This window comes from Bactrocera neohumeralis, chromosome 6 (genome assembly GCF_024586455.1).
Source record: "Bactrocera neohumeralis isolate Rockhampton chromosome 6, APGP_CSIRO_Bneo_wtdbg2-racon-allhic-juicebox.fasta_v2, whole genome shotgun sequence".
Taxonomy (NCBI): Eukaryota; Metazoa; Arthropoda; class Insecta; order Diptera; family Tephritidae; genus Bactrocera; species Bactrocera neohumeralis.
In genome coordinates, this window is record NC_065923.1 from 30,122,398 (window position 1) to 30,145,432 (window position 23,035).

At 33.9% G+C, this 23,035-nt stretch overlaps 6 protein-coding genes and 1 long non-coding RNA gene across 9 annotated transcripts; 4 read left to right on the forward strand and 3 right to left on the reverse strand.

Annotated features, from left to right (window-relative positions):
- The first annotated feature begins 4,022 nt into the window (after nucleotides 1-4,022).
- LOC126761213 (uncharacterized) lies at nucleotides 4,023-10,248 on the forward strand. The gene is made up of 3 exons (XM_050477199.1): nucleotides 4,023-4,535; nucleotides 7,018-7,226; nucleotides 9,546-10,248. Exons 1-3 carry the CDS (start codon nucleotides 4,348-4,350, stop codon nucleotides 9,716-9,718), a joined length of 570 nt encoding a protein of 189 aa, XP_050333156.1. The 5' UTR covers nucleotides 4,023-4,347; the 3' UTR covers nucleotides 9,719-10,248.
- LOC126761198 (protein suppressor of underreplication) lies at nucleotides 10,100-15,944 on the reverse strand. Its single transcript, XM_050477172.1, has 4 exons — nucleotides 15,533-15,944; nucleotides 14,291-14,490; nucleotides 14,040-14,218; nucleotides 10,100-13,425 (listed from the first exon to the last, which is right to left on the reverse strand). Exons 1-4 carry the CDS (start codon nucleotides 15,861-15,863, stop codon nucleotides 10,350-10,352), a joined length of 3,786 nt encoding a protein of 1,261 aa, XP_050333129.1. The 5' UTR covers nucleotides 15,864-15,944; the 3' UTR covers nucleotides 10,100-10,349.
- LOC126761220 (uncharacterized) lies at nucleotides 13,363-15,180 on the forward strand. Its single transcript, XR_007667343.1, has 3 exons — nucleotides 13,363-13,433; nucleotides 13,489-13,674; nucleotides 14,952-15,180. It is a non-coding gene; the product is annotated as an uncharacterized LOC126761220 (long non-coding RNA).
- Nucleotides 15,945-16,473: 529 nt separating the features above from the next.
- On the forward strand, nucleotides 16,474-18,415 carry LOC126761200 (zinc finger protein 93-like). Its single transcript, XM_050477177.1, has 2 exons — nucleotides 16,474-16,642; nucleotides 16,704-18,415. Exons 1-2 carry the CDS (start codon nucleotides 16,542-16,544, stop codon nucleotides 18,292-18,294), a joined length of 1,692 nt encoding a protein of 563 aa, XP_050333134.1. The 5' UTR covers nucleotides 16,474-16,541; the 3' UTR covers nucleotides 18,295-18,415.
- Nucleotides 18,316-21,395, reverse strand: LOC126761203 (2-aminoadipate transaminase). 3 transcript variants are annotated; one of them, XM_050477185.1, is made up of 8 exons: nucleotides 21,230-21,322; nucleotides 21,004-21,137; nucleotides 20,495-20,720; nucleotides 20,311-20,435; nucleotides 20,094-20,248; nucleotides 19,236-19,382; nucleotides 18,924-19,158; nucleotides 18,316-18,858 (listed from the first exon to the last, which is right to left on the reverse strand). In XM_050477185.1, the coding sequence occupies exons 2-8, from the start codon at nucleotides 21,006-21,008 to the stop codon at nucleotides 18,432-18,434; spliced, it is 1,320 nt and encodes a 439-aa protein (XP_050333142.1). In that variant the 5' UTR covers nucleotides 21,009-21,137; nucleotides 21,230-21,322; the 3' UTR covers nucleotides 18,316-18,431. The 3 variants fall into 3 exon arrangements, with proteins under 3 accessions (XP_050333142.1, XP_050333141.1, XP_050333143.1); XM_050477184.1 differs by lacking the exon at nucleotides 21,004-21,137 and having other exon boundaries at nucleotides 21,230-21,395; XM_050477186.1 differs by lacking the exons at nucleotides 21,004-21,137; nucleotides 21,230-21,322 and adding an exon at nucleotides 20,812-20,938.
- A 285-nt stretch (nucleotides 21,396-21,680) lies between these two features.
- LOC126761214 (biogenesis of lysosome-related organelles complex 1 subunit 2) lies at nucleotides 21,681-22,453 on the forward strand. Its single transcript, XM_050477200.1, has 2 exons — nucleotides 21,681-22,179; nucleotides 22,239-22,453. The coding sequence occupies exons 1-2, from the start codon at nucleotides 21,838-21,840 to the stop codon at nucleotides 22,377-22,379; spliced, it is 483 nt and encodes a 160-aa protein (XP_050333157.1). The 5' UTR covers nucleotides 21,681-21,837; the 3' UTR covers nucleotides 22,380-22,453.
- On the reverse strand, nucleotides 22,442-22,889 carry LOC126761217 (immediate early response 3-interacting protein 1). The gene is made up of 3 exons (XM_050477203.1): nucleotides 22,714-22,889; nucleotides 22,557-22,658; nucleotides 22,442-22,501 (listed from the first exon to the last, which is right to left on the reverse strand). The coding sequence occupies exons 1-3, from the start codon at nucleotides 22,799-22,801 to the stop codon at nucleotides 22,446-22,448; spliced, it is 246 nt and encodes an 81-aa protein (XP_050333160.1). The 5' UTR covers nucleotides 22,802-22,889; the 3' UTR covers nucleotides 22,442-22,445.
- Nucleotides 22,890-23,035: the final 146 nt, after the last annotated feature.

Consider the following 23,035-nt stretch of genomic DNA (forward strand, 5'->3'; position numbering starts at 1 on the left):
TTCGGTTGCACCGAAGCTAAATACCCTTCACAGGTGCATTTCTGTTAGTAACTATGTGTTCAGTTTGTATGGCAGCTATATGCTATAGTTAACCGATCTGATCAATTTCTTCGGAGATAACATTGTTGCCTTAGGAAATAATCTGTACCAAATTTGGTGAAGATACATTGTCAAATGTGAAAGTTTTCCATACAAGAACTTGATTCCGATCGTTCAGTTTGTATGGCAGCTATATGTTATAGTGGTCCGATATCGGCCGTTCCGACAAATGAGCAGCTTCTTGAAGATAAAATGACGGTTGCAAAATTTCAAACCGATATCTTAAAAACTGAGGGACTAGTTCGTATATATACAGACAGACAGACAGACGGACGGACAGGCAGACGGACATGGCTAAATCGACTCAGCTCGACATACTGATAATTTATAAATATACTTTATAGGGTCTCCGACGATTCCTTCTGGGAGTTACAAACTTCGTGACAAACTTAATATACCCTGTTCAGGGTATAAAAAGTACTAATATTGGGTAGTCGAAAAAATTTTTTCGTATTTCTCATCAATTTTCAACTTATTTGTTTTTATATTTAAACTAATAAATAAAGAAAGAAATATGTACCATTTTGGTCGACCACTTTTTACCATTTTTCCGCTAGAGACATTATTCCATCAGTGTAAAACTTTCATCAGTGTAAATCGAAATTTCAAAATTTCCTGAACGGAAGCGAGCGAACCATTGTTGTGCTACAGAGCATCGTCTCCGTAAACTTCACAAATTTCATTAGTGGCATTCTTCCATTTTTTAGACAAAAATTTCCAATTATAGCGAATTTCTTCAATACTTTCATTAATAAATTAAAAATGTTTTTTTATAGATTATTTACTAATTTAATAAAAACAAATTGGGAAGACACATTAAAAAGTTTGGTTCTTATTTTAATCACTTTGCTTTGTGAAACAGCCAAACATTGATTGCAACTTCTGGGAATCTTAAATTAGAATAATAATATTGAGGTTAGTTTTGTAAAACGAAAATAAGGTACAAAATGTTCGAATGAAGTGATTGTGCTGAGAACAAGTATACAGAAATAAAATTGTAGTTATAACCTATATCTATGTAAATATAGTTACATATGTACATATATGTATAACCATACGCGCCTAAGGTTAGGCTAAACCTTTTATTTTCATTGACATTTGTGCATTTCTTGCAATATGTTGCTACAGAGTATAATAGTTGTATACTAAGTATATCACCTAAACTAATCGAGATATATACATACATATATATAGTAAATGATCAGGATGACTAGACGTGTTGAAATCCGGGTGACTGTCTATCTGTTTGTCCGTGCAAGCTGTGACATGAATACAAATTGAGATGTTCTGATGAAAATTGACAAAAAAGTAAGGCGGAGTTCGTAGATGGGCGTAATCGGACCACTACATCGCCCACAAAACGCCATCAATCGAAACGTTACTAATAACTAAGCACTAAATTAAGATATGGAACTGTAATCTGGCAGAGTATTGCAGTAGCAAGAGACACTTGTGAGTTAAAAATTTTGAAATAGTTGGCTCTCAATTTGGTTTTATGTACATATGTATCTCCTAAGCCACTTAAGCTACAATAACCAAATTCGGTCATGATTAATCCCTTTAGCACCCCGTCCACTCCTCATATAAGGGTACTGTTAAAAACTACTAAAAATGCGATAAATCAATGACTAAATATGCCAGAGATGGCATGAGAGGGATTTATGAGAGCCGGGGTAAAAATTGGACGATGGGCGTGGCACCGCCCACTTTTTGTGAAATCACATATCTCGGACCCGCTCGACCGATTTCAACTAAATTTAGTCCGTGGCATTATTTTTACATTCTTATGTCACGGTGCGAAAATGAGCGAAATCAGACTACAACTACGCCTCTCATACAGCACAATTTTCAATTCTTTCAATTTACAGTACACAAACCAAGAAGCAATTGATATTACCACGTTCACTTTGCACTAATAATTATATTAAAGTATGTCATCTTATGGCAAAAAATTGTCCAAATCCAACGAAAACTGTTCTAGCCAATGGGTATCGAATACGGACCCCAGTATTATAGTTGGCTTTTGACCGAAAATATCGGTCAATGTATGAGATATACAATTAAAATTCAGAGAAAATCCTCTCTTAATAATATTATCACTGTGTATGAAAGATGGAATGAATCGTGTCAATCTACTTTGAGCCCCAATATAAAGATTTTCGAACTTCCGGGCGACTTTATACCGCATATATCGGCCAATATGTGAGATATCTCTATGAAAATGAGAGAGCATGTTTTACTAATAACAGTGTATATTTGTGTAATACAAATTTTGTAATATAAATCTTTATCATCGCCTTGAAAGTACGAGCATGTCAACGCTCTAAACCAATTTCCGGTATATTTATTAGAAGACGAAGTCCTCGGCTGGGATGCCCTTTATTGCCTTCAGCGAAGTTTGGGTTTTCGGCTCATTTTTGAAACGCCATTCGATTGTTGAATAGTTTTGACGTCATATTCATAAGCCAGTTCGATGAATTTAGGATGATCAGTTACCTTTTGCGACCTCTACTCGACGTTGTTTTTGTGAATGGTTCAGATCTTTTGGCACGAGTCTGGCGTTTATACGCTTTTCACCCAAAACATTAGCCAAAATGTGTTGAGTCGATCCATAACAGATGTTGAGATTTTGTGCTCAACCCGATGATTTTTAAGAACTGCTTCTTTAATTTTCTCGATGTTAAAGTCATTAAGATGATCATCATAGATGGAATTCTTATTGCAGACACACAATGAATAAAACTATATCACTTGTGGTGCCGAAACCTATCTTAGCTCAAGTATACAAAGAAAATTGAAAATTATCAAAGTCGATAGATTGACCGAAGACCCAAATAATCACCATGACACTGCACCGACCCACACGTCCAAAGTCGCCACAGACGAATTAGACTACGAACTGCTGCCCTATCCACCGTATTTTGCAGATTTGATCCGATGTTACCTCTTTGTTTTCAAACTTGAAAAAGCCACTTGCCGGGTAGAAATTTTTAGGCCATTGCGGAAGTTATAGTGAGTTTCCAAAAAAGTCTCTCCTAGTTATGGATTTGAGGGGTTTCTTAAGCAAAGAGGAAAGTAAGTAAGAGAACGGTTTCTACGCCAGAAAAGTAGAAGAAGTTATATCCACATAGTGGTCGTATGCACCCATTTTTACACCCTATGACAGGACTGATACAGCCTAAGCAAGCGCAAAAACCTATTAGAAGGTCATGCCTAATTTTCAAAAAGAAAAAAGTTTAACACCAAAAATGTTCCCGTGAGTCAAAAGCTATTTGCAATACCAGCCTCATCAGAGCGTCAGGGAACATACATATGTACGAAGTTTCATCGAGGTATCTCAATTTTTACTCGGGTTATCGCTCTATACAACAAATATTAGAAAGTGACTGGTTTTGCAGAGATTTTGTTGATTTTGTGAGAGAGAAAATATATTGAACCCAAATAAAGAGAGCGTATTTATTATCGATGTCGGCCGACAAACTCTTTAATGTACCCTCGTAGGTGCAAAGTTTGCGAATATACATATATGTAATTATTTTCCAAAGCATTTTCGCGCGACTCTATCAATATTGAGTTGCCTGCTCTCCGTGTCACGTGTCATAAGATCCGCTCTGCAGCAGTCAAACGGAAGTTTGCGCCTGTACGTTTTCTCTCAATATATTCTCAGTTTCGCTAGGTCAGAGCCGACAACCGGACGGGGATGTTCGCAGTTTAACTCGCGTGTATATACATACATATGTATGTTAGTGTGAAAACAATAGCAAAATATCGCATAAATTCACCACACTTCCCTTGCGATCAATGATCAGGCATATCTATATAAGTATGGTGTATATATCTACACATATTTATGTCTGTATACAAAATACTGAAATGTAAACATACATATGTATGTATGTACATATAGATATACTTGTATGGTCAAATGTAAGTCTCTATATAATCGGATGTGTAGGTATACTACACATTTTCCTACGCATACATACACACCAAACGCGTATCACCCACGACAGAGTCCAGCAAGGGCACACATGTGGATAGTTTCTCATTGCGCTTATCCCAGTTTCTATTCGATATACATACATACATATGTACATATGCTGTGTGATATATGCCCGACAGTTTGAAAGCGTTGTTCGAAGAGTACACTCGTCAATTTGTTGCATCGACGAAAAGCGGACGCGGCGTTTTTATGCGATTTTGTTTCATTCAAGTTGTGCATTGACGATAAATAGTTGAAATATAAAAATGTATTTTGGACGAAGGAATACAAAAAGCTTGGTCATCGGCAGTGCTGTGCTATTGGTGTTGTATGTTTTGTGCGCGAATCGGCCCAAGAAATTCGAAATTGATACGATGATCTATAATGTTAAGCCGGTGGAGGTGTGGGAATATATGTCAGATTTTAACAAAATACGCACGTTGAACCCATCAGTGTAAGTACAAAGAGCAAACAAATTATATATGTATGTACATATTTATTTCGATCAGTAAGATGCCATCGTAGATGAGCCAAGAGTGCTTCTAGGAAATATTACGCATAGAAACAATTTTTGTTGTTTAAACAAAAACACATTCCATAGATATTCAGAGTGATACAGTTTATAAAATACATATATGTAAGTAGATAAATACATACATACATAATATATACATATGTATGTACTATACATATGTATGTGCACTGATAAATCAAAATAACAAATGTTAACCATATGTTGAAACCGGCATAAATTTGCAATTGCAATTACGGCAAAATTCAAAAATAAAGATCTTTGCAGGTACCATTCGAACTCTATAAAGTTCGAATATAAGTTTATACATACATACATATGTATGTACATATTTGCAGAGTTGTTTTACAGTAATATTAACTGTAAATGTACTCAAAATCAAAATTACTATTCGAACTCGTCTTGAATTTTTCGAAATTATAATTTGAGCCAAAATTTCGCAACAAATGTATTTTTAAAATTATATATAATAATAGTAGAAAATAAATTTAAAGTAATTTTTGATTTGATAATGTTCGAATTTTTCGAAATTGGCACTGTGAAGAAAATTTCCTGGAAATTGCATGTTTAACGAGATAAACTCAAAATAAAAAAAAATATGAAGGTAGTTTTTGTTTCCGTAATGTTCGAATTTTTCGAAATTATTACTCCGCTGTAACAATTTTGCAGGAGTTTCCTTGAAATTGCTTGTTTAAAAAGATAAACCTTAAATAAAAAAAAGATATGAAGGTTGCTTTGTTTCGGTAATGTTCGAATTTTTCTAAATCGATATAAAATTCAATTACCGGCAAAAATTTACAGAAAATACACACTTAAAGTAAATGACTGAAAATCAAACGAGTTTGATAGGTAGTTTTTGATTTCCTAATGTTCGAATTTTTCGGAATTCAAGTTAAATTTTAGCATTTGCGATAAAACTACGCTCAAAATAATTCAATAATTCATATAAAGATAGTTTTTTTCACAATGTTCGAATTTTTCAAATTTCACCTTAAATTTTAGAAATTTCGAAAAAATTTCCCACAGAACGCATGCATTAAATATGATAATTCAAACCCAAAACAGGTTGTTTTGGATTTCTCAAAGTTCGAATTTTTCGAAATTTATCTTAAATATTAGCTTTATGACAAAGCTTCCCTTAGTACGGATGCATAAAATATAATTCAAATCCAAACAAATATTAAAGGTTAATTTTGAATTTCTCAATGTTCAAATTTTTCGAAATCCATATAAAATGTTTGCAATTTCGACAAAGCTCTGCTGAAAATTGATGCTTAAAGTAAAGAACTCAGCATCAAAAAAATATTGAAAGCAGTAACCACTAACTAAAATATTAATTTATATAATAAATTAGTAAATATTATATAATGTTCGAATTATTCGAAATTCATGTTCACTTTAGCGCATTGTCAGAATTCTGAAAATTCAAATGCAAATTAACACAAAAGCACGCGACAAAATACCATATATTTTACCTATTACACCTATACACATGTTTTCCACAACCTTATACCTTCGATATTAAATGCTGTACTTTTGTTCACTTGTCTTAAAACGGACCGTCTGCAGTAAATAAATCTCTCTATTGTTTATAGATGATATTATGGTATACCTCTCCGCAGCCTACCTATGCTGTCTAAGATCGATTTTACCTTTCCTTGTGCTGTGCGATACAAACAATTTTCGACTTGTTTTGGAAATAAACAATGACTTGGCGCTTTTTCCTTTCAATATTTTTAATACCGAAGTTCCCAGAAGAACTCAGTGTTACAAATATAAAATATATTTATTATTTTTGTTGTTGTAACATTAGAAAAATATTTACAAATATTTTTGGAGAATGCTGAAGCTTAAATAATCTTGGTTGCATAAAACTTCGGGTGCGTTCCGATTACGTAGACCCGACTGTCATGGAAACATAGTATATTTACTGCCTTCGACTGAACTTTTAACCGGAAAAGCATGGATTTATATCCGGTCTCAAAGGTATTCTTCAAAATTGTTTGGTATTATAACAACAACAACAACAGCAAAAGTGGTGATTATTTCTTTCTTCTAACATTCAGCTTAAATGAAGTCGTATGTATAGTATGTAAATTCATTTGATAAAGTTATTGGTACATATGTACATATGTATGTATGTAGATCTACATACGTATCAACATGGATTTGTATGTATGTATAATTAGTAACCTTATACTATTTATACGCCAGCAGGCACATTCATCATTTATATTTTTGCTCTTACATGCACTAATACTATATATTGCAACTTATTAATGTATATGGTATTTATATATGTATATGAATACCGTTACTTTTGATAAGCATTCATGTAAGCATTTGTATCAAAAATAATATTTTAATATTTTCTAAAGAAATAGTATATTTCCTTCTATTTTAGTTTAGGCTTCAAAATTATCGGCGATAGTGGACACGCTCATGATTGGCGTTATACCGTTGAATACTGGGAGCGTACATCGCATTGGCCGCATTTTTTTAGTAAAGCGACAGCAGATTATATTGTTAAGAAGACTATGCCGGGAGACAAAGACCCAACATATACGATTGAATCAAGGCATACAACATGCTTCTTCAAAGGCATCTATTGTGGTATGTTCGAAGATATATTAAATTTGTTGTACATACATATGTACACATACATATTTCCAAATTTAAAAATTGTCAGCTCAATATCAGTTATATTCGTTCTAGTTTTATTTTAAAATTTCAGACAAAAACGTTTCATTTAAATTTGATTGATTTTGGCATAATTTTAGTGAACATATATGTATATTTCAAAATATTCGAACATTCCCAATTCCAGTAAATTTGAACCTAGCTGAAAACGCATTTTTCAAAACAATAACCAAACATCAAAGTAATATTGAAGTTAGAATTTTTCGAAATTCTCAGAACGCATGCATAAAGTATAAAATTCAAACCCAAACATATTTTGACGATTGTTTTTAATTTCACAATATTCGAATTTTTCGGTTTTTTCAAAATTACCCTTAATTTTTAGCAATTTCGAGAAAATTTCTCTCAGCCCAATCAAATTTTGAAGGTTTTTTTTTGATTTGATTAAATTATTAAATTTTAACACTTTCGGCAAAATTATGTGAAGAATGTGTGCTCAAAATAAAAAACTTCGAATAATAAAATTCGAAGACATTTTTTTCAAAATTACCCTTAATTTTTAGCAATTTCGAGAAAACTTCCTTCAGAACGCATGTTTAAAGTAGATAATTCAAGCCCAATCAAATTCTGAACGTTGATTTTGATTACACAATGTTCGAATATTTTTAAATTCAGATTAAATTTTAACACTTTCGGCAAAATTGTGTGAAGAATGTGTGCTCAAAATAAAAAACTTCGAATAACAAAATTCGAAGACAATTTTTTTAAAATTACCCTTAATTTTTATCAATTTCGCGAAAACTTCCCTCAGAACGCATGTTTAAAGTAGATAATTCAAGCCCAATCAAATTTTGAAGGTTGTTTTTGACTACACAATGTTCGAATATTTTGAAATTCAAATTAAATATTAACAATTTCGGCAAAATTATGTGAAGAATGTATGTATGCTCAAAATAAAAAACTTCGAATAATAAAATTCGAAGACAATTTTTTCAAAATTACCCTTAATTTTTATCAATTTCGAGAAAATTTCCCTCAGAACGCATGTTTAAAGTAGATAATTCAAGCCCAATCAAATTTTGAAGGTTGTTTTTGATTACACAATGTTCGAATTTTTTGAAATTCAAACTAAATTTTAACAATTTCGGCAAAATTATGTGAAGAATGTATGCTCAAAATAAAAAACTTCGAATAATAAAATTCGAAGACAATTTTCTCAAAATCACCCTTAATTTTTATCAATTTCGAAAAAATTTCCCTCAGAACGCATGTTTAAAGTAGATAATTTAAGCACAATCAAATTTTACATTTTTTGTGAACGCTATTGCCACGCCAGGCGTGAACAAGGCAGTCAATTTGATTTCAACCAAATCGAGAGGTAAGAAATTTCAAAAATACATATATCTATATTGTACATATGTATATGAGCGTAAATACAACACGTACTTCCATACAAATGTATGCAAACACCAGGGTTAAAGTAAGCAACTTCGAGTAACCAATGAGTAGAAGGTTATTTCTTTTTCGAATTCGTCAAACTTTCTGTTCCGTCATAACAATACAATTATTAGAACTGGCATGCCTAAAACTCAATATCTAAAAAATTAAGATATTTGATAATGTTCGAATTTCTCGAAATTCACATTAAAGTTAGCGATATCGACAAAACTTTTTCGAATTTTTCGAAATCCATACTAAATTTTAGCAATTTCGACAAAACTCCTCTGAAAGTACATGCTTAAAGTGAGCAACTTCGAGTAACAAATAAATAGAAAGTAAATTTATTTTCGAATTTGTCGAAATATCTTTTCTGTTACAACAATTTTGCCGGATTTTATTTGGGCTGGCCTGTACAAAAACGAGCAACTCAATTAAAAAAAAAAAATTAAGGTATTTAATAATGTTCGAATTTTTCGAAATTCACATTATTACAAAATTTCATGTTTACAAAAAGCAACTCAGAATCCGCAAATAAAAGATATTAAATAATGTTCGAATTTTTCGAAATTCATATAAAATTTTGCGATATCGACAAAACTTCACTCAAAGTGCATGTCTAAAATAATATTGAAGGCAGTTTTGATTCCATAAGGTTCGAATTTGTCAAAATTTGTAATCCGCTGTAACAATTTAGTATTAGAATAAAATATGTTAAACTACATTTCAAATGCTACCAAAATCGCTACTTCAAATCGATTATGAATTAATTTAAGTAAACGTTACGCATTTTTAACTAACATTCTTTATAATATTTTTATATACTACTTACATATGTATTTGTTTATCTCACAGTGATCTCTACAAGCGAATTTAAGTGTCGTGCTAAGGGCCGTGACACCTACTGCGAGGAAGACATAGTATATCAGTGCCCGCCATTCTTGGGCACCATCTGCCGACGTGAGTTGGAAAATCAGCGCAAAACAGTTATGGAAAATTTAACTGCGATCTTCAGTAATTCAGGATAATATTCATACGAACGCATTTTGATTCATTTATGTACTTCATTTATTTCATTCACTTTAATTATTTCTTTTCTTTTTTTGGCTAAATGTTTTAATTTTTAACATTGATTTTAATTTACACTGTCGTGTGTAAATATATATGTATGTATGTGTTTGTATAATATTATTTAACACTAGAACATAACTAATGTAAACGCATTTTTTTTTTTTGTATATGTATGTAAAATTTCCAATTGCTTTCATATGTAATAGAATACGAGGGATACATTCATTGGCGTTCAATGGCCGATGCGATAAAGTTGTACTCAGCAGTTTTATGTATGGGGTACAGACATTTCGCATAGCTTACACTAAAAATGTCTATACTTTGAACTAATTCTTGCGTTGTTTTTTGTGTGTACGTACAATATTTAATTAGATTACTAAATATGTAAGTAATTTAAAAAACAACTGTGTATGTGTAATTGCGTTAAAATTTAATAACGATACATTAAAACTGTCTAAAATATACTGTCTATAATTCTATAATTAAATACATGCATTTTTAATTTAATTAATGTGCATACATACATATGTACATGCATATTGTCGCGTCTAACGTCCTCATCATCATCATCAACATGGTCAATTTCATTCAATTCCTGAAGGATAACTCTAGGCAACGCCGCTTAAGACGCTTAGCCATCGTGTTTCTGCTCTGCGTACGTGAATTGGGGTCATTTTGTGTTGCATTCGCTTGGAGATCATTGAGCGTGCCGTTTTTCTGAAACCACTTGGTCAGTTTGGTTGATTGTGTTGATTTATTTTTCGGCGATCGGCGCGCCACTGTGCCGGACAGTGGCGTTTGTGTGCGCTTACTTGGCGTACGCTCATCCGTTGTGGCTTCCGTTGGTGTTAGTTGCGTTGTACCGATCAGATAGTTCGTGATTTTATTGTGTTGTGTTGGCTGCTGTAGGCCGCGTGTGGTCGTTTGTACCGGCGATATTTCACCATTTGAGTTGATGCGCATCACACTGCCGAAGGCATCATTATTCGTTATCTCGAATATCTCTTCGTCCACCAGAGCACCGCTAATCACCTGATTTGTAGCAGTGTCATTATTTTGGGTTTGTTTACTTTTTTCGTGCTGCTGTTGTGTGGCGGAGACTGCATTTGGCAGTGTTGGCATTACCGGTTGGCTACCCCTGGTCGCTCGTTTCACCAATTTGCTGTCTGGTGCTTTCTTTGTTGATTTCTGCGTGTTTGTTGTTTTTGTTTTAGGTTGCGTTTGCGTTTGAGCAGTCGGCACAGCATCTGTGGCCTCCGTAGCAGGCGTATCAAACATTTTCTCCAGTATATTTAAACATGAGCGTCCACGACTTAACACTTGCTTTGATTTCTTGCCACCTGCAGTTTGCGCGTTTTGTTGTTGGATTTGTTTGACTTCCGAACCGAATATTTTGAAGCCTTGAAAAGTTTCTACGCCATCGTGCCGATCGCTTGCCGTTTGCTGTGTGCAAGTTAGGCCAAGTTCGGTGCTCGCACTGAACAAGTCCGGTGACTTGCGTTGCATTCGTTGTTTGGCTAATAGTTCGCCGAAAGTGGGCGTTGTGTGCAATGTACTGGTATTGGCTATGTCCGTTGCTGGACGCTTGAGTGCCGTTTTCTGCTTTAGCGCACGTGTTCGTCGGCTTTGTGCAGAGTGCTGAGACGAAAGTGAGCCCTCATCCGTTGAACTGGATAGGACAACAATCGATTGATTTTTATGCGGCGCGTCTGTGCATGGCACAAATACTACTTCGGAATCGTTTATGCTAATAGGTGTGGGTAAAAAGTTTTTTGGTTCAGAATTACGTATGTTGCGCACCGGCGTAGGTGGCCGCAAAAAACCGTCATCTGAATGCGTATCGGCAATTATTTTTTGTCCACATTGCATATCTTCTGTGTTGCCGGAGCATGGCAGTATGGCTGAATCAGTGGTATCGATAGCTTTATTATTTGTTTGCCTTTTTTTACCCTTACTTTGCGCAGTTTTCCCGCTTGCATTACTGTTATCCTCAGTTGCTAATTTTTCCTTTTCGTTTTTCTTGCGTTTGCTTGTTGCGTCTGCCTCAACCGATGAGCTTTCATGTTCTTGTTGAGCCTTAGTTGCAGCCTTGGCAAAATCTTCTGTCAGTCTAGTTCGTTTTTTCTTCGGCTTTCTACTATCATCTAGTAACAGTGGTGATTTCATGTATTTACTTTTGGCGGCGTCCGTGGACCGCGTTTGGCGTTGCATACTTCTGGTATTCCGCACGGTTGGTGTCGCTGGCACATCTACGCGTGTGTTATTTTTTGATTTCGGTTTGACATTTTGTTTTACGCTATCATGTTTTGGTGAATCTTTCGGTGAATTTTTTGCAGATTTATTTTCATTGACCTTATCACTTTCCGGTGCCTTTTCTTTAGTATTTCTAGGCTCTACTGTAGCTGGAGTAACTTTTTCAGTTGTCACAGCCCCTTTGTCTTTTCGAACATCAGTTTTGTCGCCTCTTGTCTGCCTTAAACGTCTAGGGGTTTCTATTGATTCACTCACATTCTGCTTGGATTTTACTTCTTTCTCCTTCGACACACTGGTTTTTTCAGCGAGTGTTTGGTCTTTTCCTTTTACTGGCTTATCAGTATGCTGCTTGGCATCATTTCCTTTGCTAGGGCTAGTACGCTCAATCGCTTTATCAGTTGTTTTTAGTGTTTCCTCATTTTTATGTGACTGATCCAAATTCTTTTGCTTCGCTGTAGTGGCAAGTTTAGTTTTATCAGTGGATATTATTTTATTTGCGGTTTGTTTTACATATTTTTCCGGTTGTTTCAAAGTTCTGCGTTTAGTTGTGGTAATTGTATTATCTTTATTATTAACTTTAACCTGTGACGTTTGACTTTCCGCAACAACATTTTGCTTTATTACGTTCTTATTTCTCATTTGACGTTTTGCAACTGTTGCATTTTTATTGCTAACATTCACGTTGGTGGCTTTCTCTTCCACGCGGGTGTTCAAACCTTCATTTTGATTGTCATTTTTATCTGCTGGCTTTCCATTTGTCTTTTTTTCCAAAACTTTTTTGGAAGTTTGTAATTTTGTCTTTTTTCGGTTGGGTTGGCTTTTAGTCAATTCTTTGCCATTGTCGATTTCTTCTGTGTCTTTTATTACAATTGTCTTCATGTTGTTGCTTTTCTGCACAGGCGATCGTGAATTCGATCGAGTTTCAGTCGTTTTTTTTGCAGTGTTCGGTTTAGCTCTGCTAACACTACTCACATATTCCTCCGAACATTTCTCAGTTGATAAGTCAACAAATTCGTAAATATCGGGAGCCGGTGATTTATTTTGAGGAGGCAAGCTGATTTCTTGATTCGTTATGTCGACAATTTCTTCGTCATCGCTATTGCATGAGTCAGAGTCGATTAAAAGCGGTGACATACTATCCGCATCGTCCGAAGCCTCATTATTTGCCATTACTAAAGCTTCAGCCTTTTGTCCATCTATAATGTGCGTTATTTCCCGATCTAGCGCTAATGCTTGATTGAACAGTTCTTCAGTCGGCGTTTCAGAATTCGCATTTAAGTTGTTGACATTATCATTCGATTTTTGTGAGCTATTTGAACGCCACAAATCCAAGTTAATCTTATATCGTTCTGCATCCACAAGCGGCAGCTCGTTTTCATACTGATGTCGATAACGCCGTAACCGGAAAACTCTTTGAATGTAAATACAAAAATTTATTAATTGTCAATTTCACTTTGCATGTAGACTTTTTTAGATTCAAATTGGAAAAAACATTAACTTCGATTGCACCGAAGTTAGTAGAACACCATTCACAATAAAAAAAGCTTCATACAAAAACTTAATTTTCATCGGTTTTGCTATGTTTAGATGTATATGCTATATTGGTCCGATCAAAGAAATTTATTCGGATATTATAGCGGTCCTTGGCCAATAAATTGTGGTAAGTTTTGAAAAGATATCTTGTCAAATAAAAAAACTTTTGCATTCCAACAAGGACTTGATTCTGATAGTTCAGTTTGTGCGGCAGCTACACTTTATAATGGTCCGATATCGACATTTCCGATAAATGAGCAGCGTCTTGGGGATAAAAAGCCGTATGCAAACTTTCAGAGCCATTTTCAAAAACTAAGGGACCAGATTACATATATACAGACAAACGGACATATCTCTGATCTTTTATAGATACATTTTTGATAAGGTCTCTAACGTTTCCTTCTGGGTCAGACAGACTTAATATACTCTGTCAGGGTATATATCCTCTTATTATATAAGTTTGTATCATATAATTATTTACTATGTTCTTACTTGCAAAAATCACTTATCATTTCACGTTTTAAGAAATATTGCTCTAAATCTGCAATTTTATTAAGTACATCCTTCGAGTCGGGCAATTTGTATTTCGCCTCAAAAACTTTAAACTGTTCATACTGATGCTCTAAACGCCCACCCAGACGCAGCGAGTTATGTAACAATTTTAAATCAGACTGAAATTAAATAATTAAGCATAATTAATACTCAATAGTTATATTTGGTGCACAATAATTTATGATACCTACCGTTACATCGTTACTAGATATTATTAAGTTGACTTTATTTTCATAGTTACTCAAGAGCATAGACATGCAGAAGTTATTACTCATCATTTGGCCTCGGTTATCGATAATAATATAATCATAATTATATTTGTTTCCATCAATTGTTGAACGTAGAGTAGCCCATTTCGCTATGATTATATTTGGCGGTGAATCCAAGATGCCTGTATGGAAATAGCAGATACGTACAATTATATTATATTAAATTTAATACTGTGGATTGCACTGCGATCTGTTGTCTATTGTGCCCTCCAAAAATATATTATATATCAGACGAAGTGAACCTCAAAAAAATGTATAATTTTCGTTACTGAAAATAATAATTAATAGTTACTATATGTACATATATATTTGTTCCAAGACGTTTTAGATAACGGTCACATAATTTACTCTATTTTCATACTCTGAGCAGGGTTTTTAAAAATCGGAACGGACCCGGATTTTTATTCGCCCAAAAACTGGCAACTCGGCATCATGCCTCGAAATTATTTTAAAATCAAGTTCTTCTATGAAAAGCTTTGTATCTTAAGGATATATATCTAGGGATACTATAATTTCAATGCAAAAGGATATAACAGTTTTTCTTGTGGGTTTTATTAAAATTCTAACTTTTATTTAATTTTAGCGGACATCATTCGATTGTAAGTATCAATGTACGTTAACGGGGAATTAAGGCGATGATATCGTTGATTTGGGATTCGCTAATTTATTCCGTTCACAATATAGTCGGACCAGAGCCGGATGTGTATCCGGTCACAGACGGTTACAAATGCAGAAAACTATTAAGATAAGACTATAAAAATATGCATAGGTATATTTTAAAATAAAATAAATTTTGAATGTAAGTAACATTATGTACATGCTTATCAATTTTAATTCTGCCTGTTCATGCGCTTCTATTATTTTAATTCCTGTATTTATATACACATTATCGTAACTCTATCAACAGATTTTACAGAATATATAGAATAAGAAATATTAGAAGCTAATAAAAGTGCATGTGGATATAAATATGTATTAGTAACTGATAAGAGCGCATGCTTACAGACATATGTATGTAAATATGTATATGCTTACATATTAGCGCGATGCAACTAGAATAACGAGGTCAATGCTAAGCGGGAGGTATGCCCACATTTTCATTTACATACTTCCACAAATTATTTGTAAATGTAAATGAAAAGATTTTTAGAACATTAAACTTACTCGTATTCGAACCCAAAACTCCAACGGTCAGATTTGTAAGTACATCGAAGTGAAATTGCCAACTAGCCACAAGTTCATCATCGTTTTGAACAACAATAAGACATGTTTTATTTTTGGCTATTACACCTAAATACACAGCAGTTGACACACATTTGCCCAAGCCACTCTCATCGTTTAATATACAAAAATCTCGATTAGCTAAATGTCTATGTAAAAAACGAAGTGTCTCTAATTGGAAGTCCTTAAGATATTGTCGTACGTGGCCTGGTATTTGAACTTTTTCCGATAACTCCAATGGCTCAGGCGCACATGTGGCCATAAAATGATACATTTCTATATTACAAACCCCCGCCGCGATTCAGTTGTCTTTCTCTGTTGTTGCCTATGCCCCCTATATATGGATATTAGTCGCCGATTGTGTTGATGTAATGCAATGATATGTATAGAGCAACCAATACGTAAAATAGTTTAATGTAAAAGAATATCACAAACATAGAGAATGGCCCAATAACTAGCGTATTTGGCGTATCGAAATATTCTTGAGTTACTCTCGCACTTGTAAAATATTGCATGTGTATAATTTTTACTATTTAATATCTGAAAGAACACTAAAACGCTTGATTATGTTCTAGCTAAAGCTATTTGCTTTATTGGGTCAGCGTGACAGGGTCACTGAACTTTAACGTCGTCATGGAAATATAAAATGTTCTAATAATTTATAACAATATTTTGATATTTTTCGTATTTTTAATCTGCACTTGATTTGGACACACACAAATTTTCGAGCACGGTTTTGTTTTGGAAAACGAAAAAGCACGCAAAGCACCAAAATATGATGAGAAAAGCAACTCGATGGCGGGGCTATTGAAATGTCATTCTGACAGCTAAATTCACTTATTAAAAAAGCGCGCCAAATTAGTGTGGCCATACCTGTTCAAGAAATAAATACCATGAATGCAGTAGATGGTAGAAATAAAAATTTCGCAGCTGTAGTTTGTTTACATCAGCAATGGCGGAGCTACATACAGATAAAATTTTAATGGAAATATACAAGGAGCGGAACACTTTTATACATTTTTTTGACAGCATTATTGGTTTCCTGATTCGCAAGTGAGTTTTCTTGAGTATTACAAATTGACATAATCTATTCAAAATTTAATTTGTTTATTAGTACTAGTTTTGGGTTAATACCAATTGCGGAGAGGACACGCTTACAAGAATATATATTCAAAACATTGTCGCCTTATGATCCTGTGATAGAAACAAATCCGAGTGTAGAAAATGTTGCAGTAGTGACAGAGGAAAGCAATGAAGATGTTGTCCTAAAGTCAAATTTCAAAAGTGGTGTCGTTTTTAGCAATTTATATCGTAAAGCAAATAATTCGAAAGAATGCAATAGCACACAGTTTAACATTACCAAGCCTGGAGAGCAATGTTCCGAACATTTTATCAAGAAGTTTCGCACAATTCTTCCAAAAACGGAGAAAGAAGTTGAAGGTAACACTTTGGCAAGTATTCAAATACTTAATTCTGCAAAATTAAAAAACCATTCCAAGCGTGTGTATAAATGCGGAGAATGCTCGGACAAATTTACTGCCTTTCGTCAGCTAAAAGCGCATGAAAATCTCCATGTAAACCAAACTGATTTAGGAATAAGCATTTGTGAATACTGTTGTAGCTTATATGCTAATGCAGAGACTTTAGAGAAGCATATTAGTGAAAGTCATATGGATGGCCGATATGTTTGTGTACCATGTGCAAAATTATACAAAAGTCGTGGTCAATTGCTAAAACACGTACTTTCCAATGTGCACACTGCAAGTGCATTATTATACTACTGCAGCCTATGTCCCCGATCCGAAAAAGTGCCTACCGAATTTGTCTCACGAACTTCCTTACAACAACACTATCAAGAAACACATTTGCTCATGCCAGTGAATCAGGATGAAGATGATGTGGAAATTGAAATGAATGAGGAATTTCTTGATGAATTTCTCTTAAGCAATGTCAATGAGAATTCATTTAATTTTTCCGAATGTTGGGATGCTTTAGACCTAAATTTGCCAGATATGTTACATTTAACAAACACTGATGAAAAATATACTGACACCAAGAATAGTGCAATTTTAAATTCTCAATTGTGCTTTAAGTGTCCAAAATGTTTTGAAGGGTTCTTAAATCAGAAAACTCTGTTACAACATATTGCTCACAAACATGAACTGCCTGTATTAATATGCAGTAAATGCGACGCTAGCTTCAAGGATTATACACAACTGATCCATCATAAGAGTATTCATCATATTCAAAGCGGTATTGAACGAAAGGGAAAATTGCTCAAATGTGAAATTTGTGATAAAATATTTCGTAGCAATGCAGCATTAAACTATCACGTGAAAACTCATTTACGCATATTTTTAGATGCTCCACACGAATGTCCATATTGTAGAAAAGCTTTTTACACTGACACCAATTTGAAACAACACATACGTGTAGTACATTCGCAAAAAAAAAGACACACCTGTGAACTCTGTGATAAACCATTCGCAACACTTGATCATTTGAAGAAACATGTGCTAAGTCAACATCAAAACGAACGTAAACATATTTGTCACATTTGTGCGAAATCCTTTACCCAACTGTGTCATCTGAAACAGCATTTGGCCATCCATACCACTGGGAAGACGCATGAATGTTTAAAGTGCGAAGAGAAGTTTTGGCGGAAGATCGACGTGCAGCGCCACATGCTAAAAAAGCACACATAACTAAAATAATGACTTACAAGATAACTTTATTCAATTTTTTTTATTTGCCAAAATATTTCTAAAAATCCCACTAATATATGATTGGATTGTGATATATATGTACATATGTATATAAAAGAAAAATTGTTGTTTTTTTTTCATTTTTTGTGTTCTTCCAGATAACGTTTCAGCACTGCACAGAAGCGTGTGACACCATCAACTAATCTCTCCTTTTTGTGAAATGAAATAGATAAACGTAAACAATTATTTGCCACCATAGGTTCGTAAGCAAAACGAGAACCGATAATAAAAAATATTTTCTCATCTTGTAAACATGTTTGTAAAAGTTTCCCAGCATCTGTATTCGTTGGTAGAGAAATCCAAATGAAATATCCTCCTAACGGTTTAATCCATTTGCAACTGACAGGCAAATTTTTTTCAAGTATTTCACAAGCTGCCAACATGCGTTCTTTATAAGCACGCTTCACAATGGCAATATGTTCTTGCGCCAATTTTAGTTCAAAAAGACTGGCTAATATGCCCGATGTATAATTATTAAAGCAGCCGCCACTATTCAAGATACCACTGCAATAATAGAATTCAATAATATTTAAGAAACAAATAAATTTTGAAAAATTTCGTTTACTCACGAATTTTCTAAAATTGGTTTTAATCGGGCAGGTACCTCCAACCAACCTACTCGAACACCTGGTCCAATTAGCTTTGCGAAACTTCCATTTGAAATTATATTTCCTGGGCCATTATCGTAGGCAAATAAGCGCTTCGTTGGCTTCGAACTTGTGTAATTTAGGATATTATAAACGTCGTCACATAGTATTAAGAAGTCATATTCCCTAGCTAAATTCGCAAGCTCTTGGCAAACAGCTATTTTTTTATTTGGATCGAGAAATCGAAAGTGTTAAATTTACCTTTAAAGTAGTATTCTATATTTCGACTAATACCTTCAGAAAAAAGTATACCAGTTGGATTATGATAAGTTGGAATGGTATAGTACATTGCCCAGAAGGTTTTAGATTGTGATTGAAATCGTTTTTCCCGTACTAATTTTTCAAGTTCCTTCACATCAACTCCATCGTCATTAAGTTTTACTGAATTAAAAAATTATACAGTAATTATTAAATTTGTCTTATAACATAAAACAATAAAATACGTTAACTTCGGCTGCACCGAAACTATAATACCCTTCGGATGTTCAAATTTTTTTGCAAGAACTTGATTTTGTTAGCTCAGTTTGTATGGCAGCAATTCGCTATAGTGGTCCGATGTGAAAATTTTTTTCAGAGATTGTGTTGTTGCCTTAGAGAATAATACATGTCCAATTTTATGAAGATAATTTGTTAAATAAGGTTTTCCAAATAAGAATTTAATTTTGTCCGATCAGTTCGTATGACATACATACATTATATGCTAGTAGTTCGATACCGGCGATTCCGACTTATCTTCTGGGGAGAAAAGGACCTGTGCAAAATTGCTAATTCACATCTCAAAAGCTGAGAATTTGGCTGTCGTATATACCAACAGACGGACTGACAGATGGACCTCGATGACAGCGAACTTGCTACCTTCCCACAAACAGGATCTGGGTAATCGTTAGAACAACAACAACATGGACGTGGCTAGATCGACTCAGCTCGTCACGCTGATCATTTATACATAATCACTCGGATATTGTGTAAAGTATAACTTCGTGGCAAACTTAATATATCCTGTTCAGGGTATAAAAAGAATGAATGAAATACCGACATAATTATATAAAAAAGCGTAAATATATGTACATATATAGAGATATTTTTACATACACGGTACGATGGTAAGAGTTGTGAATTGTTTTATAGTATCCAATGCAATCATATAAGTAACTTCGTCAACAAAAATTACACCATTTAAATCAAGCAGAGTTGATAAGACAAAATGTAATCCTTGCGATGCACCAGTTGTTATAATAAGATCCTCACTTTGTAGGAATTGTGTTAAATAATATTACATCTTGTGATATTCAAATGAACACATACATACCTTTTTACGGGATCATCAACATATAGAGAACTGAAGTATTCTGCGATAGCATTTCGTATTTCTACTGATCCACTAGTGGGCCCGTATTGGAAAAGATAGGATAAATTGCTTTGTTTTTCATGTTTCTAAATTGCAAAAAAATTAGTTGTTATTAAATATAACTCTAATATAACAGTTAACTTACTAGTCTATGCTTTGTAGCTGCTTCAAAAATATCACAGCAGTTCTGCAATAAATCTGGACCTGGAGCACCTACGCCCAAATTAAGGATGTTGTCGTCATAAACATTCCATTCGCTACCATCAAATAAATGTTTTAGCTTGCGATCGACATTGACAGGCGCCATTTCACCTCTAATCACCTCCAACGAAGGAGAATCACTGACTTTTACTTCGGGTGTTTGTGTTTTGCTAAAAGTGATATAATGAGATATGATGATTATGTATGGATTGATAATATTTAAGTACCCTACTTTAAGTACTACTTGATAACGTCACTTACAACTTGACATAATGCAACGTAAAAGTGTAATGTTTTACACTTGTTTAAAAAAAATTGTTCGATTGATACAAAAATAAGTTTACGCAAATACAATCCTCAACGCTATGTTTTCTCTCCTTTATAACTTTATGAGACTATACGAAACCTTTAAATTCTATATACATATGTATGTTTGTAAGTATATAGACTTACATCATCCATGGTTTTTAAATTTCCATATGTATGTATGTTTGGCTCCTAAAAGGTGTATTACGTTTAGAATTAAAACACAAAGTACGTCCAGACATTGGTACTTATCAGTTTGAACTAAAAGAGATCTATAAGGTCTTTATGATAGTGTTCATTAGAGTACATCCTCTGTCGTTAATAGATGTTATTATAAATGCATACATATAAACTTGTCGTTTATAAATCTTACTTTATCGCGCATAGCGGATTAGTTGCATGAAGATATGAATGTTTCCCAAGCTCAGTGACAAAATATTTTTCTGGCTTTATATTTCTATTTTTAACGTTTAGTTTTAGCCGAAGAAGAGTTGTGTACAAAAATCTAGAGCACATACTATACAATTAAAAAACCCCTTTGATTTAAATTTAGCTCTTGCCATCATGCACCATTTTTTTAAGGCAATTGCATTAAATATTGCGCTTTAAGAAGTTTAAATAAATCGTATCCTATTTACTTCAAATATATAGTTAATAAAGAAATTTTGTTCGATAAATATTTCAGACGTTATGTATAGATCGTTTTTTCAGTGTCTTGATCTATAAATCTGTTCAAATCCTGAATAAGAACGAAGTGGTACGTAAATTGCCTGTCGAAATTGTCATTCATCTCTCCAACTAAAGTTCGCAGAAAGTGGCATCGCACATAAAGTGCAAGTAAACAGCTGTAGTTTGTTTACGAACCTATTTGCCAATGATAAGAATTAATTTGTTTTTGGAAAAATATTTGTTCTAAAAATACATTAAAATTGTAATATACTCTATTATAGATAACCGGGTGTAAATAATAAAATTTGTTCAATGGAAAACAAAGGCGAATATTTTGCAGAGCCATCAGAGCCTCAAGCCTTACAAGATCATAATGCATTACTTGATTCGCCTATACGTGGTCCCACATTGTCCACAAGTACTTCAAGCTTCGAAGCTTTGGATCCTCATGATCCTAATTTGAGCAAATTAGCCACGAAAATGTTTCGCAAGACGGAGGACTACATAAGTAATGAATTAAACGCACCACTTGAAGACTACAAGCTATTGGAGGAAATGAATAAAGCCACTGTGGCTAAGTACTCAGATATGCAACAAATTGCTGAAAACCTGAGCGTATCAACAAATGAACTAAGCATAAAATTCCAACAACTGGTATTATAGTTTTTATTGTTTCATTGTTAAATTCGTTACAAAATTGTTTATTGTTATAGGTTCCATTAATGAAGCAAATCGACGAAATATCTGACACCGTCGACAAGTTGGAAGCTGCTGCATATAAATTGGATGCTTACAGCATAGCACTTGAAAACAGGGTAAAGTCAGTACTTCAACGAAGAGTTACTATGAATTGAAATATCAATTTATGTAGTATTATTTTTTAGATTAATTAAACTATATGCAAAATAAAAGTCGCTTTATTATCCAAGTATCAGCTTTATTAATATCGCAAGCACATTAAGGAATATAAGTGGTACTAAAAAGAAAATATAAATTGGTAATGTAATAATCTATGTTATCGTCACACTTACTCTTTGCGACGGTGCGAATGGACCTAACCAGATTTAAAATTTGAGCTTTCGCTGTGGGCTGTCCAAATTCCTGCATATGAGAGGCTTGTGCACCCCAACCAACTACAAAAATACTTTATCAATATTAGCATGTTTATCTATCTTTTCTTTTACTTACACTTGGCCAAAAAGCGTTCCTCGTGCAACACACATACTGCATTTAGGCATAGTAAAGAGGCCTCCACAAGTGTCCATAAGGTAAACATTTTGATAATCAAATATTTTTAGAAAACGATGACGACGATCTACAACAATCTACAATATCCCGGCTCTCAAATTGTTCCAAAATATAGGCTACCAGATCTTTCAATTATTTTGTCATTCGGTCAAATAAATTGTCTCCATTTGCGTCTGATATATGACATATTAGAGTTTAGTGGCAGCCCCGTTATGTGGACGATATTTTAATATACAGAAAGGACTAATCAATTAGCGGTGTC